Source organism: Rutilus rutilus, assembly GCF_951802725.1.
Source record: "Rutilus rutilus genome assembly, chromosome: 22".
Taxonomy (NCBI): Eukaryota; Metazoa; Chordata; class Actinopteri; order Cypriniformes; family Leuciscidae; genus Rutilus; species Rutilus rutilus.
The window spans coordinates 2,917,511-2,937,637 of record NC_140227.1 but is presented as its reverse complement, the minus strand read 5'-3'; the positions used below and the strand labels follow the sequence as shown (position 1 = coordinate 2,937,637).

At 38.7% G+C, this 20,127-nt stretch overlaps 1 protein-coding gene across 4 annotated transcripts in view; it reads right to left on the bottom strand.

Moving 5' to 3' along the window:
• Window positions 1-4,634: 4,634 nt before the first annotated feature.
• Window positions 4,635-20,127, bottom strand: part of lrp1aa (low density lipoprotein receptor-related protein 1Aa) — a 178,581-nt gene continuing 163,088 nt past the window's right edge. For all 4 annotated transcript variants that reach the window (XM_084394815.1, XM_084394816.1, XM_084394817.1 and 1 more), the window contains exons 80-89: window positions 19,948-20,124; window positions 19,192-19,332; window positions 15,073-15,243; window positions 13,823-13,984; window positions 12,234-12,417; window positions 11,569-11,667; window positions 11,215-11,285; window positions 10,542-10,635; window positions 8,783-8,927; window positions 4,635-5,546 (exon numbers count right to left, since the gene is read on the bottom strand). In XM_084394815.1, coding sequence (XP_084250941.1) covers window positions 5,406-5,546; window positions 8,783-8,927; window positions 10,542-10,635; window positions 11,215-11,285; window positions 11,569-11,667; window positions 12,234-12,417; window positions 13,823-13,984; window positions 15,073-15,243; window positions 19,192-19,332; window positions 19,948-20,124 — 1,385 coding nt within the window. In that variant the 3' untranslated portion in view covers window positions 4,635-5,405. The remainder of the gene's footprint in view (window positions 5,547-8,782; window positions 8,928-10,541; window positions 10,636-11,214; window positions 11,286-11,568; window positions 11,668-12,233; window positions 12,418-13,822; window positions 13,985-15,072; window positions 15,244-19,191; window positions 19,333-19,947; window positions 20,125-20,127) is intronic.

The following is a 20,127-nucleotide window of genomic DNA, read 5'->3' as shown; positions in this document are numbered from 1 at the left end:
AACGAAAGTCTTTTTGTTTTACAGTCTATGGTTTGGAACGACACGGGGGTGAGGGATTAATGACAGAATATTCATTTTTGAGTGAACTATCCATTTAATTTGGGGATAATTTTAATTTTAAATCCCTAACAATGCACTTATTGTGTACATACTATTTTTTATTTTTTTTTACATTGTACTTAAAATAAAAATAAAAATCCTGCATTTAATTAATTTCTGTACATCACTGTTGACCCTTCCCTTACCCCTTAACCAACCCTTAAAGCTAACCATACCACCAAACCCGTCTTAACCTACTACAGGTATCCACCTCAATGACAGCACAAGTGTTATAATACAACATCAACATTTTTAGACACCTAATATAAAGTGTGACCTCTTTTTCCTCTGAAACCTCTGTTGTTGTTTGAGATTCTGGCTCAGGACCGTTTGGACCTGCTGGGACACAAAGCCTCTGGGATAGCTCAAGTTGAAAGAGGTAAAAATTATACACATTGACTTAATGCAGTGTGGTGCTTCCATTAGTCCTCGGAAGTGGGAAATTCCAAGTTCCCAGTTAACTGGAACGCTCCTCAATTCGGAGTTGTGATTGGGAAGCACAACAACCCCAACTTCAGAATCCAATATGGCTGCATCAACCGCAGTGATATTAGTAATTATTATATTAGTAGCCTATAATAATTAGTGATAATTAGTAAACAGTAGTAATATTGGCTGCATCCGAAATCGCATACATACTCTCTTGAGTAGGTATTATTTTGAATAAAAAAGTATGTCCTATATAGTATGAATGTGTGCAGTATGAATGTAATCCGGACGTACTATCGCCATGTTGTCATTATCGTGTAGTTGTGTTGCATCACTGTTCAGTGGGGTCCACTGATGTTAAGCTATGAACTACCACTTCGATGCTTCAAAAAGTTCATAAAGAGGTTGTAAAACACTAATCCATATGAATCGAGCGGTTTAGTCCAAATTTTCTGAAGAGACTCGATTGCTTTATGATGAACAGATTTAATTTAAGCTTTTAATGAACCTCATTGGTTCTTGCAGAAGCTCAAACGTGATGCGTAACATGAGAATGAACCTCATTGGTTCTCGCATGTCAAGCAAACAAATTAAATCTGTTCTTCATATAACGTGATTATGTCCCTTTAATTTTGGACTAAACCGCTCAATTCAAATGCATTAGTTTTACAATCTCTTTATGAACTTTCTGAAGCATCAAAGTGGTAGTTGCGTAGCTGTCAATGGAGGGACAGAAAGCTCTCAGATTTCATTAAAGCAGCACTAGGTAACTTTTCAACCTTCATAGTATATTTCCAAGACTCTTGTGATGGTACATCGACTTAAAATAGGTTGAATGACACGTCTGCCATAGCCTGACGGGGTCTGTATCGTTTTTAATCGTACTTTAAAACTTCGGGTTTCGGGTAGTAACCCGAGCAGCACAAAAAGAACTACAAAATTCGACTGCTTTACGGCAAAGGCTACCTCACTTCCCACAACACGTCTTCACATGCTGTTGGACTTGTAAATAACGTTATATTGCTTATATTGTACATCACTCGGACAAGCTTTCACTGGTTGGTGTGAGCTAAAAAGCACCTGGCGTTCTTGTTGATGGATTAGTAGACATCTTCAGAGGCTAGCTGTGCTTGTTCGATGTCCGACGATTTGTAACGCGTTGTGTTTATTCCCCAGTCGAACTCGTGTAACTGTCTGTCACATGTTCTACCGTCCACAGCATTACTTGATAGACAAAAATAGGACAAGAATGAGCATCAAACAGAAACAACCCGCTTACTTACGGGGTGTTCGAGGCGCACATACAATACAGACTGCCAGTTCAACAGGGCGCGCGCAGCTCTTAAAGGGGCCACACCTTATTTCCACTCGTTATAGCTTCCATCCGACTGAACAGGGACCGGTATACAGGGGATCAGGCCGTGAGTGAAGAGACTGCTGCGTGAGTGGTATTTACGACAGTAACGTTAATTACAAGTATTCCACAGCGACTGTAGGGGTCGTTGTTTGACCAAAACGGAAATCTTACCTAGTGGGGCTTTAAAAAGATCTTCATTTGGTTTTCAAAGATGAACGAAAGTCTTACGGGTTTGGAACAAGATGAGGGTGAGTAATAAATGACAGAATTAAAATTTTGGGGAGAAATAACATTTTAAATGTTTGTACATAGTTAAGACGGTTAATATAAAGTGGGACAGAAGAAGAATATGACCCTTTAAATCCGTTCCAGATCTCTTACTGAGGCATCAGGCAGACGACGAGGCAACGGCAGGGTTATGGCGCAGCTGCAGAAGTCTTCGCCCCGCGTCTGAGTAACCCAGATGACACACACATACACCATTTCTTCTGTCATTAGTTCTGTAAGTTTTATTTGTTTTGTAAGTTTTTCTGTTTGTAGCCTATTTATCCAGATAAGATGCTTGTTCACTGAACACACAGTCGCTTTGCTACACGTTATGGCTTAACCTGTTAACCTGAATTTTAGTATTGCTTCTTATATGAGGATCCTTTTTCAAATACAAGGTCAATATTGATTTTCACTAACGACAAAACAACAAATAATCGGTGAATTTATATGGAACTAAGCTTTAGAAACTTTCCATCTTTACTCTCCTCATGTTACGTTGCGTTCGGAGATCGACTATTTTTGACTGTCAAAACGCCGGCGGACACAGCTACTGTGAGTTGATCAAAATCTTTCTTTTTAGTAAACTCTGTGTACACAAACAATGTTCTCAATGCTGGAGTTCATGTGTAGAGCCCCTGGTGAGACTTCCAGTACAGTTTCATGTTGTGTCGAGCCTTATTAGTGTTTTAAAAATAGCGATTTTTGATGCTATCACAGTAGTGCCCCAATCACTCCCATTCGAAAGTACCCTGGTAATCCAGAGTTCTCGCGAGAGCACAAGTTGAATTTGCTCAGCGAGTTACTCTGGCGTCGAGTAATGATGCTCATTAAATATGCCCCTCGATCTGAGCTGCACCAATCACATCGGGTTATCTGATATAGGCGGGGCAGAGGTGAGATGACGACAGCGCTGCGACAAAGTCATTAGTAAACACTGCAAGATGGCTATGGATGAACACCAGTTGTTTGAAACGGCTTTGGCCGCTACAATGAACGAGTTAGACTTGGCTTTTTATCTAAAACAGGAACAGAAGACGGCGCTCGAATTTTCATTAGTCGACGCCAGACCATTAATCTTTCAGATTTAGGTCTGGATTTCCAGGGTAATTCAAAAGGACGAAAATACGGTCAAACTTAAAAGTGGCGTTTCCATTCTAATTATGCTTTTAAACGAAAGTTTGCCTCGGGTAGATTAACAAAAAGACCCTAGGTTGCATTTTGGCGAGAGTTATCCTTTAAATAGTTGCTACAAATAGTACATATATATAGTGTAAAAATAGTTTGTTTATTGTAAAGCAAATGTACTGAACTAAAGTTTTATTTTATACAAAATATATATTTTACAAAATAATCTGGACTCTAAAACTGCTAGAAAATCAAAGTCATAAGTCTAACAAAGTTGTGTTCCAAATTTGAAGTTGATACCACAAAAACTGCCATTATTCAGTGCTAGAGTGTCAACTGAGTATAAATGAATGCGAATAAATGGGTCTGTCTTTCACACAGTGTCCATATTGACAATATTAGATGGATATTTCCTTTCATACAGATCCTATCTACCAAAGGAATCTAACATCACTTTTTACATTCATCTCATCTCAAAACACAACACCTGCCATGCTGACTCTCTGGCATACAATCTTGTAAATGCCATGTGATTAATTACTCCAAAGGAAGTCATTATTACTATCCTTTTTAGTATTACTATCCTTAAAACTATATAATAAAACTTAAACCTTCCATGCATTACGTACTAAAAGTTGTCCTCTCTCAACACGAGTTCAGCTGCGGAAGATCTGGCATTAGTCAGAGATCTGAGATGATGATTGCACTTTGGTTTGCTGTAGATGTTGTCATTGTTGTTTGTAATTTTTGGAAGATGTTCATTCTGACAAAAGCAGCGTGTCAGCAAATCAGCTGAGCAGGAAAATATGGATTTACTGAGAAAAAAAGGCATACATTTTAAAAGTATAAGCAACATGATGGATGGTATATTTCAGAGGCAGATTACAAAAGACAAGATGAAAGCGTGTCAATATCAGAACACATCAGGTTTTCATCTTTAACTGTGACATTTTAAAAACAAGTATAAACAAGTGTAAAAATTCACTTTCTTCTGTCATAAACCCTCATCGGGTTTAAAGGTGCTCAAAAACACGCGTCACTACAACCAATGCACAGATGTGCCTTCTACTGGTTTGGGATTTACTTGTAAGCAGCTTTCTCTTTCAATTACCCACACTTCATTTCATTCATCTGAAAATAAATACAGTACCAGTCAAAAGTTAGGACACACTAACTCACTCTTTACTAGTAATCTAAAATGTGTCATGAAAACTATCCAATTGAAATATGGCAATCATGTAGTGACCAAAACATTTCCATGTGTGCTGCTTTTCCTTCACTATCCGTGTTACAACTCACCCATTTCATTTTATTTTTTTACATTTGAACAAAGATGTTTAGGTTTGCAGAGAGATTCATACATAGGCACAATTTATTGTTGTCTATAAAACTAATTTCAAGCAGTTAAGCAGAAGCCTTTCAATCAAAAGGTTTTAAGATCACAAGAAACATTTCAGTCAAGTGTGTCCAAATCTACAACACTGACATTCTCACTTTAAAAAATCAGTTCTGTAAAAGTGTGTAATAAGCATAAGTAATATTGCAATGGTTTGGATCTGTGCACGGGAAACTGATTATCCTCATAAATAATTATAATTATGAACCTACAATGAGAGTAGTAGTAAACCTGGCACATAAAATTGATAACATCTGCTTGATATTGTAGTAGGTTTAAAGCAAACACTGGTTCCATGTCAAAGTTGCCCTCTCCGCACAGTCAAACATACAACAACTGATGGAACAACATTTTTCTCTATACATCTCATACAAAAATAAAAAATGTCATTGTTCCAATCTTTTTCTTTTTGACTCCATATTGCACAGAGGTAGTGGCTATTAAGGTAAAAGGGAGGTGACCTAAAAATTTAAACCAAAAACTACATCTTTTTTTTTTTAGAAAATGTATCTTTTGCTCTTGTGATGTTTAGTTGTGACCAGAAGAATTGTAAAAGAACAAAATATAATACTGCAATCACATACAAAAGTAGTCCTTCATTTTGTACATTTTATACAGTGTTAACACTTAATCATTGATTTTCTTCATGTTTTTTTTTTTTTTCCTTCTTTTTCTTTTTTTCTAAAAGGCAAATGGTATTTCCGTGTCTGGCCCAAACGGACGTCCGGTCTAAGCCAGCGGGTCCACCAGCGGCTCCTCGTCGCCCCGGCACAGCAGCTCCTTCTTCTCATCTGTGCTGGCCAGGGAGTTGCGGCTGTTGTGCGCTCCCATGTAAAGAGTGGCATACACGGGATTCGTGAAGTTGGTCGGCTACAAAAGACACAAGTTGGAAACATAAGGGATTATCTAGTCGTGAAACTAGAGGGCGCAGGCCTTACAGTCACATTATTACGACATGACAAAAGCTGACTGGCCTGTGCTCATTCTGCAGCCAAAACTGAAATAGTCTGGGTTTGGTGTTCGCTGTAGTTTGGGGTCCTCTGAACCCCTCCACCTCCCCAGCTCCACCTGCCTAAATCTGCTACAGGATTTATGCAATGAACATGAGCTGCCTACGTAGACACCATTTAAGGCATCGTACACATGCTCCTGACACAAAGATTGTTCCAAATCATAGTTGTGCCCTCTGGAAAGTGAACTTTGTAATACTGTAAAACAATTATTACAACTATTTTCTATGTGAATATATAGTAAAGTGTAATTTATTCCTGTGATCAAAGCTGGATTTTCAGCATCATTACTCCAGTCTTCAGTGTCACATGATCCTTCACAAATCCTTTTAAATTGATGATTTGCTTCTCAAGAAACATATATTTTCATATTTTTGTGGAAACCGTGCTACATTTTAATTTTCAGGATTCTTTGATGAATAGGAAGTTCAAAAGAACAGCATTTATTTCAAATAGGATCTTATGTGAAACTAATGTCTTTATTGTGACTTTAAATCAATTTAATGCATCCTTGCTGAATAAAAGAACTCAGTTGAGTGTGTGAAGAGTAAGTGCATCATCCGGGTATTTCCAGTGCACTTTTTCTATTTGGAGTTTTCAGTGTAAACACCGCTCAGACTATTTATACTACAAATTGGCATAGAATAGTGCACAAGTACGCAAACTGGGACGCACCTACAGACTTGTGGCTCCAACAGAAGCATACAGCATAAATCAGTTTCTCTATTAGTGATGGGTCGTTCGCGAATGAGCCGGATCTAAGAGCCGGCTCTTGTCGGTGAACGACGGGAGCCGGCTCGCATATCTGAAGAGCCGACTCTATTTTTAAAAATATTGCCTATAGAAATTAAATCATTATGTAGGCTAATAATGAAATAATTCATGATTTTAATTGCATTTAAAATAATTGACTAATTCAAAAACCAACAAAAACATAATTATATAGGCCTAAAGGCGCACACACATTTGTTTCGACTGTCTGATCAGCCTCACATTCTGTTCCTGTCAATCATACACGCGATGTCAACCAATTAAACTGCATGAGGGAGGGCCGAGCTAACTCACACACACACACACACACACACACTAGAGATGCGGATAAACCGTGGATCAGGCGGATAACGTGACGAAAAATAATATTTTAATTAAATTCGGGCGGGTGGCGGTTGAACCAATCAAATAAAAAAAGTTTGCCACTAAGCAAACCTGCAAGCTATGCCCAGCTGTCTACTATTGGAGGAGGCCTAAACGTCTCTTAGATGAGACCGCCTGGGTTATTTTGTTATTTTGTTTCGATATTAATTATATTTTAAAACAGCCAATCGTAGCCTACTACCTCTGTGGAATATGCATTTAAAAGAGAGTTATGGTCTGATATGACTCAGAAATGACATCGGGCAATTGCAGCGCAAGATGTTCAGAAGAACGCAAGAGCTAAACTTCTACAAGCTCAATAATATACACATTAAAAAGTAAAAAAAGAAGGTAACAAAAATAGTCAGTCATAACTTTGCCCAATAATAAGATGTGCAAGGCAAGCAGGCTAGTTATGGGGTTGTTATGGACAATTAAAAATGTGAATATTCACGTTGCACAGTTGTGTGGTGGACTTTCAGCGAGTTAAAACATATATTTTTTAAAGAGCCGTTTGTGAGTCAAAAAGAGCCGGCTCTTTTCAGTGAGCCGAGTCAAACGAGCCGGCTCACGAAAAAGAGCCGGAATGCCCATCACTATTCTCTATAGAGAACATTTATTGGGATTTCTACTCTTACACTCTTACACTACAAAAATCTAAATTTATGAAACGCATCGATATGATTTTAAATATAATTCTGTCATGACAACTCTTGCAGTGTTTGGCATGGTAATGGATGTTTGGTCTTAGATCTGCTTCGCTGCTGCTGCTGTTATTGTTGCTACAGAGCAGGTACGGGATTTACTACTGCTAATACACACACGACACACTGCTGTGAGCAAGTAAGACATGCTGATGCTGTACAATAGAGTACACAAAGTACCCGTAGCAGATCTATACAGGTGGAGCTGGGGAAGATGGAGGGTTTCTGAAAGCACACTGTAAACTGCCGACCAGTATCTGAGGGTTGAGCAGCGAGCTCATTGGCTGTTTTTCAGGAAACAAAACTAAGGGCCCTATTTTAATGATCTAAGCGCATGGTCTAAAGCGCACAGCGCAAGTGCGATTAGAGCGTGTCCGAATCCACTTTTGCTAGTTTAACGACGGGAAAAATGGTCGGCGCTCCCGGCGCATGGTCTAAAAGGGTTGTCCATATTCTCATAATGAGGAATGGGTGTGTTTTGGGATTTACGTGCGTTAAACCAATCAGAGTCTCTTCTCCCATTCCCTTTAAATGCCAGTTGCGCTCATGCCATGGCGGATTCGCTATTTACATGACGGAATTTGATAGTGGAAAGGCCGAAGCCGTCTCCAGAGCGCAAACAGATCTGCTCGTGCGCAAGCAGAACATCTACGGGACGAGCCGGATTCCACCATATCTTTATGTACACAATAATAATCTTTTACAATGTAATCCTTTAATTTTAAATATTTGGCATGTTTGTGTGCTGCTGTGCGTCCTCGTGTGTTTAATAAGCAGAGTGTATGAACGTTGTGGACCCGCCTATAGGCTCACATTACTAATGCGCTCTTTAAATAACAAAAAAAATATTGCGCCATTGACTTTAGACCAGGTTTCGGTTGGTCAATATCTCAGTCTATTTCTGATTCCTCAAAATAGCAACGCTCCAACAATGTGCCAGAACACACCTCGTTTTCAGACCAGCAGCCCATGGGCGCACAAATAGGTGCAAGTGCATTTGCTATTTAAACAACGTGGCGCAGGACGTGAAAATGAAAACTGCGTCAGGCTGAAACTAGCAAAAAACACTTGCGTCGCTCCTGGCACTGCATTGCGCGGGGTGTAAGATAGGGCCCTAAATATCTTATGTAATTTTGCTTCTCAAGTACATGTACCTTGATTTATGAATGTTTTGATATTTGAACTGGAAAACAAGACAAAATGACCTCAATAGAGTAGTGCAATAAAGTATGAAAATCTGTAGTTTGCTCTATCTTACTTTGTCGGGATCCAGTGTGAAGTCGGCGTCCAGCAGTTCTCCAACATCGTCATCTTGCTCTCCTTCATAAATTTTATAGGCTGGGTTCCCAATCTCAACATTCATAGCGCCATTTGTCATTCTCTGATGTTGAAAGCCTTTGGCTCTGCAGATATACAATATACAGTTTAAGTCACAGAAATAAGTGTGTGAGGTCATTATCACACTGTACAGAGCAGCACAAGGAGAAATACAACCACAACACGGAGGGACGCCACTAACAGTCACTGGAACAACCTACAACACCATCAGAAACCCAGCGCTTACCAACATCAGCTGTTTATCTGAAGAATTTGAGTGAATTATTAATAATATTTATTATGGTACAAGTATAATGCATCTATAAAAAAGGGTTGGGCTGTATGACCGTTTATAACATGCACTGGAGTGTCAGCCGCTGGAGATGTCGCTCTTTACCTTTTATACAGCAGTTGTTTTTGTTACATGCAATACAAAGCGGGTTAACTATATCAACTTTCTACACTGATATAACTCAGTGAAATTCAACAGATGCGTGTTTATCGATATATCTAATCTGTCTAAAAGTTTCTTTCAATAAGAATTTAGTCAAATATAGTTTTTTTGTTATACAATTGTCAAGCCAAGTGTATTTAGATAATGCTTTACACATCACAGATGGCTTAAAAGCTGCTTTCGAGTAATAAACAGGAAAAACAACGTCGCAAAATACTTCAATTATTTATTACAACTAATTACAACTTCAAGTTAAACTATAAAGTGACTACAGAGGACAAAATAGTGTCAGCTAAATCAATACTACTTTTTTTAAATAAAGCAAAACTATTTTCCACTGATTGCTCATTTGTTATATTTGAATAATATTAATTTGCATCCATCAAGTTGCAATAAAATGAGTAATTTATTAGGTGTGAATAATAAATTCACTACATCATACAATAAGGCATTACCACATTGTTTAATAACCAATGTTATGTAAATTAAATGTTGAAATAAAAAATATATATTAGAAACCATGTTTTTTTCCCCTTGAATTTTAAGCAAAAACAATAATATCATGATAAAAGATTAAGGTCTTACTGCCCAGCCCTAGTAAAAAAAGAAATATATTTGCAAACGGAAAGCTGTGATAAGTCATTTTCTTCAAGTCAAGGACATCGAATGTCCACGTTATCTTGATAAACACTGGGTTTTGAACATGGCACATGTTCAACAGATCTGTTTCGACTAATGCAGTCCTGCTGAGAACCAATCTTAGAGAAACATTCTGTACTGTATTACAGCGGGACGGTTACGACTGTCGAAAACAATACGATTGGTTCTCACAGTCTAAAACAACTGATCTATTTCTTTATTCTCGGTAACAGATTACCACCTTCTCCTCTGAACAAGGGACAAACCACATGTACGGTTTAGTCAGGTGGTTTGACAGAGGAATGACAGAAAGAGATCGGGTGAGACCATGAAGACAACAAGAACACCACAATTCTCCAGCAAGAAAGATGGACAGAATGGCAGAGAGACAAAATAAAGACATAATGGACAAAGACCGTTACCGCGGTCGTTTGGAGTGGGATTTGCCAAGCCTACGGAAAAGAGCAGATGCGGTTTACCAAGAAAGAAGGAGAGAAAAGAGGTGTTTTTGGGATGGGAAGTTTCTTATATTTCAAATTCTCAACAGTATGACACTTTAGAGAGGTGAAAATCTTTTGAAAAAAGCAGTTCACTGTAATATACTCACCCTCTCATTCGTTTTCTGTACCATAATACTGCTCCTCCGATCAGCAACACCAGCAGCATCAGTAAAATCAGTGGAATAACAATTGAAGCTGTTCCTAAAAGAAATACACATTACTATTCATATGTGACCCTGTCACATGTCGCACGGGTATATTTGTGGCAACAGCCAACAATACATTGTATGGGTCAAAATGATCGATTTTTCTTTTATGCCAAAAATCATTAGCATATTAAGTAAAGATCATGATCCATGAGGATATTTGATACATTTCCTACTGTAAATATATAAAACATTTATTTTTGTGAGTGGATGCAGGACAATCGCGAACATAAACGGACAACTTTAAAGGAGATTTTCTCAATGTTTCGATTTTTTTGCACCCTCAGATTCCAGATTTTAAATAGTTGTCTAACTCAACTAGACAAATATTGTCCTATCGTAACAAACCATGCAGCAATGGAAAGCTTATTTATTCAGATTTCATGTGATGTATGAATCTTAATTTAAAAAAATTGACCCATGTGACTGGTTTTGTGGTCCAGGGTCACATATTAAGTATTTTTTTTATTACACCACCATCAAAAATCGATATATTTGACAAAACCCTTACCAGTATTCCCATCTATTGACCTAACCGGTTTCTACAAGCTGTCAAATTCAAAAATGGACTTACGGCCTCCGGAGTCAGCATTTATATTGTGCGCAGGATTCTCACAGCGATGACCCTCCCATCCAAGAGGACACCTACATGAGGCAGAGAAATGTAACATTTACATTTATATATATATATGTATATTATATGTGACCCTAGACCACAAAACCAGTCACATCCTCAGATTCCAGATTTTAAATAGTTGTCTAACTCAACTAGACAAATATTGTCCTATCGTAACAAACCATACAGCAATGGAAAGCTTATTTATTCAGCTTTCAGATGATGTATACATCTCAATTTAAAAAAATGTACCCATAAGACTGGTTTTGTGGTCCAGGGTCACATATAAACAATAGTAAAGTGACAGCTTACTTGCACTGCGGGAGGTTTGTGGCGCCGAGAGAGCACTGGCCATTAGCACAGTATCCTTCACACGTGTAACAGCTTAGCTGGATCTTGCCACTGGTGCACCTACAACACACACAGTACAACACATTACATAGCTTCACTTTAGTGCTGTAATATTTAGCAGAAAAACAAAAAACATATTGCTGGAAAAAACAAGGCAGGTTTCCGGAGAGAAAAATACAATTCAACTAATTTTACTCAAATAAAACTGAACATTCAAGGGAGGTTGATTGAATCCAATGGGAAATGTCTCAATATGACAGGGGAGGAAAGGAGGTGTATGGTTATATATACAGTATGTAGGAGGGGAGGTGTTGAAAAATAAGAGGGTGATGTCAGTTCCAATGGTAACATCAAATCTATCCAATGATGTCAACAACAGACCAAACTGAACAGGAAAGCCTCGTTGCAGTTGACAAGAGTGAAGAGAGATGCTCTTTTATGCCTGTGCTGTGTATTATACGGGCGGTGTGATTATAAAAGGCTTTATGAATGACCACACAAAAGGTATTTCCCACAGTGAAGTCAACTGAAAGAATGTACAGGGCCAGTTTTAATGCGATAGAGCCCCAACATATGGAGGTTCTAATGGTATATGTGTCCTAAAGTATGAGATTGTGTTTGTGTACCTGCATGTAACGTCTCCATGAGGCTGGTAGATGTTGGTGGGAATACACTTGCCATCACGGCAATAGTGACATTTGTCCACTTCACAGATGTTTCCAATGAAGCGCGGAGGGCAATGGCATTGTCTCGACCCGTCGCTGGACTGCATGCATGTCCCTCCATGATCACAGAATCCATCACACGTCCCTGGTTAGGGATAGAGAAGACTGTTTAATATCCCTCTTCAACTCTATTAATGTCTTCGTGGACATGACTTGAGGATCACCTTCAGACTAATGCATCGATACCACAGTGTATTCAACTGTCAAGTAACCAATGCGCACTGTTGAAAGCTGTAACGCTTTATTCCATGGAATAAACCTAAACCCCAATCCTAACCCTAACTCTATACTAAGTACATGTTGTTAATAAATATTGCTCTGTAATGTGTAATTTATAGAAGCTTGTTTCCGCCACAGAATAAAACATTTCAACTTTTTATCTCACAATTGCGAGTTTACATCTCGCAATTCTGAATTTATTTCTCAGAATTGTGAGAAATAAACTCGCAATTGCGAGTTATAAAGTCCAATTATAAGGAAAAAATACATTTTCCCTCAGAATTGCGAGTTTATATCTCACAGTTCTGCCTTTATAACACACAGCTGCAACTTTATATCATGCAATTCTGATATGTAAACTCACAATTGTGAGATAAAAGTCGCAACTACTTTTTTAATTGTTCATTCTGTGATGGAAACAAGCTTCCATAGTAATTACACTGTAACAAGGACACCTTAAAATAAAATGCACAAAAAAAACTGTTAAAAAAAATATAAAAAAATGAAAAAGGGACTGGTAATATTCTACCAAGACATTATCCCTTGTGTTTACGGACATTTCCCTTAACCCTAAACCACAATTCAATGCATGATTCTAAATGCGTTTAAAACACCCGTGAAAAATGTATCCACTCTTAAAAATAAAGGCTTCCTAAAGGGGGTTTGCGATAGAGGACCTATTTTTGGCTCCCTAAAGAACCTTTCAGTGAATGATTCTTAAAAAAAAAAAATTCTTAGTGTGAAGAACATTTTAATAATCTGAAGAACCTTTTTTCACTATAAAGAACCTTCTGTGGAATGGAAAGTTTCCATAGATGTTAAAGGTTCTTCATGAGACCATCAATGCCAATAAAGAACCTTTAGTTTCAAGAGTGTCCAGAGTGTCCACAGTACATTTTGCCCATTTTTACAGACTTTTTTTTAAGAGTGTGTGGCTTTAAAATGTTTAATCTGTCCAATGTAAATGTTTGGAGAAGCCTAAACAAAAACATCTTCAGTTTTCCGTATACAGTGACCGGTTTAGATGAAAGCTCCTGCTGAAAGAATCATGTCAAACATGGCCAAATTCATTTAAAACAGTTACTTGACTAAAATGACTATGAACAAGATGCATTTGAGATTTATGTTTCAGCCAGATGTACAGGGCTTGATCACTTGTGATCCGTTTACCTGAGAAGGATGTTTATCCCAGATGTTTCTATAAGACAAACGTGTTGAACACATCTCGATATCTAATGAAAACTCGTTTTATTTCCACATCCAGTACTCACGATATTGGCACTGGTCTCCCAGAAAGTCTGCTGCACATCTGCAGGTGGGCTGGTTTCCTCGGTTAACTGTGCAGTTTCCTCCGTTCTCACAGTAGTTCTCACATGTGCGCTGGTTACAGTTAGGTCCTGTGAAGCCTGCCAGACAACGGCAAGTCGGAGCTCCTGAAAACATGACAGACAAGTTACTTTTGCTATAAAACATGATATATCTTTTTATTATATATTGTGTGGTAGGGCTGTCACTTTTGTGAAAAAATCCTGTTCGATTTTTGAGACATAAGTGTTCATTGAATCGATTGTAAAATCGATTTTCCATGTCTAAAGACGTTTCCATTTTAAACGCCAAATATAGGCAAATCCACGGACAACTAACAGGCATTAGGACGAACGTAAAGAGGGCGCTTGAGACGTGCACAAGTCAGCAATCTTTCTGATGATTTATTGGCGTGAAGTTTGCCATGCAAGTGTTAAGGTCCTTGCACACTAAAGTCACAAAGCACACTACAGTCCGAACTTTTTTTCCCATATTCGTCATTCGGTGGCTCTGAATTGTCAAAACACCTCTCAAAATGCTTGTTAAAAATGCGAAAAACACAGAAAATCAAACCCGATCTGAATTGTTTTATGACAGATGAACGTTTCGGAGGCAGTGTGTAAACGTGATTGACACAACGTGAGGTCGTATTTATTGGAAATGTGAAAATTCCGGACGCAAGGACCTTTAACATCGTCCCTTAGCCTGCTCTGCTCTGTGTGTCAGAAACCAAACGCTCATTATCATATCTGAACTTCAGCTCTGGATCTTCCTCAGCTCCTGATCCTCAGTGATACGAACAGTAACGATGGCGTCGGTTTTACCGTATCAATCTCATCAAAGTGGATTTGCTCTGTCAGCAGAAAACAGCGTCTTCTCCACACGAACAACACGAGCCAAACTCTTCCAGTCTCAGATAAACTACAGTGTTTGAGGGTCAAAGTAGACGTTGTTCACGGCAGCCAATGAAGAACATAGTCTGGCGTTATGCAAATCTGTTACAAACCTACGCAGATTCAGCAGGAAGTGAGACTGGAATTACTGACGACTCGTTTCAGTTCAGAATCACTCCAAAAACTCCATTTATCTGCACTTTGAAACTTTGCAGATCTTTTACAGTCACAAACAGCTCTATTACACACTCTATGAAAGGGAATATCTCCCAAAGCATAACATTAAAGCCCATGTAATAATGTGTGTGTTTGTGTTCTTGTACCTGTGGGTGATGCGGTGCAGGTTCCTCCGTTCTTGCAGTATTCTCTGCACTGGTTTAGCTCACATCTCTCTCCTCCATAGTTGGGCTGACAGCGGCACTTGGGCTGTTTTCTGGCGTTCAGGACACAAGTGCCACCGTTGAGACACAGCAGACTGCAGGAGCCACTCGGAGCTGAGGGACGAGGAACAGATACAGAGCGTTAACTCAATAACCCATTTTATTTCCTTAATGTGACATTTTTGAGTAAAACTGGAATGAAATAAGACCAGAATAAAATGTACAATGGGACTACATTTTAATAAATTATTTTTTATGGCGAAAAGTGGACATTACATACCAGAATTAAACCAGGCCGAATTTTAGTTTGCTAAAACAATGCCTTAAAGCTATTACACGCTTGGTTAACATGATCCAGTAACCCATGTGGCCTAAGTTGTTTCAGAAGAAGAGTTACAAATTATTAGATGTTGATGAAAGATTACTAAACATTTCAACCCAAACATCTTCTTTCTTTGGAATAACATGCAACAATAAATTTTAAACAAAATGACAATAAATCTGGATCATTTTGGTTAAATGTTGATATTCTTCAGTATTAGCCTGCAGTGTAGTATAGGGAGGCAGTTTTGCACCCTCTGTATTTTAATAGTGGATCTGTCATTGACAGACGAAGGGCCCTATTTTAACGATCTAAGCGCATGGTCTAAAGCGCAAGTGCACTTAGTGCGTGTCCGAATACACTTTTGCTAGTTTAACGACGGGAAAAATGGTCGGCGCTCCCGGTGCACGGTCTAAAAGGGTTGTCCCTATTCTCTTAATGTAGAATGGGTGTGGTTTGGGATTTACGTGCGTTAAACCAATCAGAGTCTCTTCTCCCATTCCCTTTAAAAGCCAGTTGTGCTCGAGCCATGGCGGATTCGCTATTTACATGACGGAATTTGATAGCGGAAACACCGAACACATCTCCAGAGCGCAAACGGATCTGCTTGTGCGTGAGGTAAAAGCTGTGTGTGTGTGTGAGGTTAAAGCGCAAGCAGACCATCTACGGCAGCGGTCCCCAACCTTTTTTGCGCCACGGACCGGTTTAATATCAGACAATATTTCCACGGACCGGCCTTTAAGGTGCGGCGGATAAATACAACAAAATATAAAAAAACAATTAAATATAATAATAAACGTGAATCCAATGTGTAGGCTTACTTGCAATTTTATTAGCAGGGTACTCGTAATATCGCGCCTAAAGACAACTGAGAAAGCCTGAACACAAACAAAAAGCCCCCCAAAAGAAAAAAATCTCCATGTTTACGGTGCTGATGCGATGTAAGGGTGGCGCTGCCAATAAAGCACCTAAAAGCTGTCACAAAGAACCGATTTTAAGAACCAAAATGAATGATTATGAATATGTAAAATATAGCAGGAGACATTTTAATTGTTTAAACAAGTGTTTTCTGTGCAAAGATGAAGTTGACAATGCTGACTCGATCTTCGCAGTATGCCTAGTGAATGCGCCAGAGAGAAATGCACATATACGAATTACATAAGCAGAAAACAGTCAGTTTTCTTTTGTTTTGAATTGTTCTGTTTAAAATTTCAAGCTTTCTATGTCTCAGGTCTGTGAGGCAAGTAGGCTACCTTATACGCTGAATTTCGGTTAATTTATGAAATCAGCTCCAGTTCACGCGCCCGCGCCTCCGTGTCCTGATTAAATATTTTCTATTATATTTACTTCTTATTAAATCCTGGCAATTGGGTGATGAAACATTGATTAAAATTAAGATACAATTAATACAAAACGAAATACAATTTAAAGACAGGCTTTTTGCTTTCTGTCTGAGGTCTCTGTGAAAGTTTTAAAGCAGTCTTTTTGTGCCGCTTTCAGAGCGCTCACGTCCGTAAGGGTGAACTGTCCCATCCGAACAATTATTATTATTATTATTTTTTATATATATTTTTTTGTGAAATAGGCTACATTTCTAAATTAATGCGACTTATAGTCCAGTGCGACTTAGGCTATATTATGTTTTTTCTTCTTCATGACGCATTTTTTTACTGATGCGACATATACTCCGGAGCGATTTATAGTCCGGAAAATACGTTAAGTTATATATTCTTTCTGTGAGGCCCGGTACCAAATGTCCCACGGCCCGGGGGTTGGGGACCTCTGATCTTAGGGACAAGCCGGATTCCACCATATCTTTATGTACACAATAATAATCTTTTGCATTGTAATCCTTTTATTTTTTAATATTTGGCATGTTTGTGTGCTGCTGCGCCAATAGGCGCACATTACTACCGCACTCTTTAAATAACAAAAAAAGGATTGCGCCATTGACTTTAAACCAGGTTTTTGTTGGTCAATGGCTCAGTCTATTTCAGTTCCTCAAAATAGCAACGCTCCAACAATGCGCCTGAACACACTCGTTTTCAGACCAGCAGCCCATGGGCGCACAAATAGGTGCAAGTGCATTTGCTATTTAAACAACGTGGCGCAGGACGTGAAAATGAAAACTGCGTCGGGCTGAAACTAGCAAAAAACACTTGCGTCGCACTCCTGGTGCTGCATTGCACCTGGTATAAGATAGGGCCCATAGTCTCCAAGTGGTTGTATATTGGTGAATGACTCAATGTCAACATATGCTAAGTTCATACTTTCACCTGGAATTTCTTGAATCCATGACATTGACATTTCTGAGCTCTACTGTTTGAGCTACAGGAACGCTATTGTCAGGGAATCGGATGGGGTGAGGAGACAGATGTGCAGATTCATTCCTTTCTCTTCTCTCTGCATTAAACACATCCACTGAATATCAATCACTGTCGCTAATCCTGCCAAAAATCACATTGTCATGTATCATCCCCCTTGTTAACTGTGAGACTTCCTCGAGGAGTTAGACATGCTGCTTCAGGGTGACATTTCACTGCTGTTTTTTTTGTAACTTAACCTAGAAATCCACCCTACACAAACCTGGACTAATTCCTAGTCCTTCTGAAGATCTTACAGTAGAGCAAACTCTTACAACACACATAGGAGGCAAACAACTAGTCCTCATTCTTACCCATAACCATCTTGTCACTCACTTACATTTCTCTGACCAGTTCTTTTCCAGTTTTCTGCCACTTTCCTTTCATGTTCTCCACTGCCTGGACTACTGCAATGCCCTTTTCCTCAGTATTCGAGCCAATACAAGTAGGACTATTCAGATACACCAGGGTCAGACATTAACAGGGGCTTGAGGCAAAAATGGCACCAAAATGACTTTTTTTTTCTTCCAAAAACCAAGATATGGTGCCAAAATGTCTGTATAAGTTCTTGTTTCGAATATTTTATAAGCAATATTGCACAAGCAAAAGTGCTGTTTTCCCAAATAGCAGCAAGTTTCCAAATGTGAATTCAATAAACATTAATTTAACAGGCTATAAGGTGACTTAAATTTTAGACACAATATTGTTCCTCTATTTTGCCAACGAAAATAATTCCAAACAGTAGAGCCATTGCCGTCTCTGAGCAAAACAACTTCAGTTTTGTTACTGAATGAATCCACATTTTTAAATGAATCGTTCAAATATGACTCAATGACTCACTCACTCACCTCTGCTTTGCCCCTGAATGAATCAGCCGTTTTGAACAAATCGGTTGACTGAATGATACAATGACTAACTGGTTAAGACAATGATTTGCTGCCACCTACTGGCGGTTTTAGTATTGTTTAATTTTAGGACGAAGCACGAAGCATAAATAGACTATAAAGAGTGAAATATGAAATTTTGTAAATATAACAGAGCTAAAGTAACTGCGGTCGCATTGCATACAATGTTTTTGTCTGTCTTCTTTTCCTCTGGGAGGCGTCCAGACACTTTTGTCTCATTTTTGATGAATTTTCAACCATTGAATCTGCTATTTTCCTGTTTAATACTGTGAAGCTGCTTTGAAAAAATCTGTCCTGTATAAAGCGCTATAGAAATAAAGGTGACTTGACATAGTGTGCCACTCATAGAGGATCACAGCCTCACATTGACTATGCCATTAGACGTGTCCGTTCAAAGAATACCACATTCATTTTCTGCATCCATTTCCCTTTTCCAGCGTTCTGCAAGGCCTCGGCTGTACGGTGTACTCACAGACAGGGGCCAGTGTCGGGGTCAGCACCTCCACACAGGTGCCGTTGTCCAGGACTCTCCCGTTGGGACACGTGCAGACTGGGCCGCTGGGGCTGAGCAGACACAACCACTCACACTTCTTTCTGTCACAAGGGTTGGTCACTGAAATACAAAACAGCAATGTTTACATCATACATTTCTTTTGAAAGATTCAACTGACCTTAAATACATACAGTCAAACCAAAATTTATTTAGACACCTTCAACATTTCTCACACTATCACAGTTTATTCGCTATAGTTTAGAAAATGGTACTAATATGACTCGGACATATCAAATCAGTTGATATTTCACTGGTTTTGTTAGACTGTCTCACAAATTAATTATATAATTATGTTTAGCTCAACCAATTACAAAGCAATGCTTAATTTTGTTCAGTCTGTGGTGTAAAAAGGTCACATTTGCAATGAAAGAAATAACACTTCAGCAAAACATGATCAGGTCAAAGTGTCTGAATCATTTTTGGTCCCAAATTTGTATAAATTTTACTGGTAGTCACTGTATGAAGAATTTTTGGGTATGATATGTTACAGTTTACTTTATTTTGCTCTCCTCACTTACATAAATTAACTATTGTGTCCTGCATCCACAAGTAAAAAAATATCAAACATTATATCTGGTGTCTGAATAATTTTTGGTTTGACTGTATGTCACACAAAATAAATAACATTTGTAAGAATCAAGATGTTTGTTTGACAGATTTACTGCGCAGACTTACTCTCTGGCTGTTTGTACGGGTGGTACAGGACCAGATCTGTGGCATGGTTCATTCCTGTGGTCAGATGCTCCACTGAACTCTTGCCAAACTTGTTGACACGGAAGACAAAGTTGTTGTGGTAGGTCACACCATATATGAAATCCTCAAAGATGTCGATGCTGAAAGGGTGGTGCAAATCTG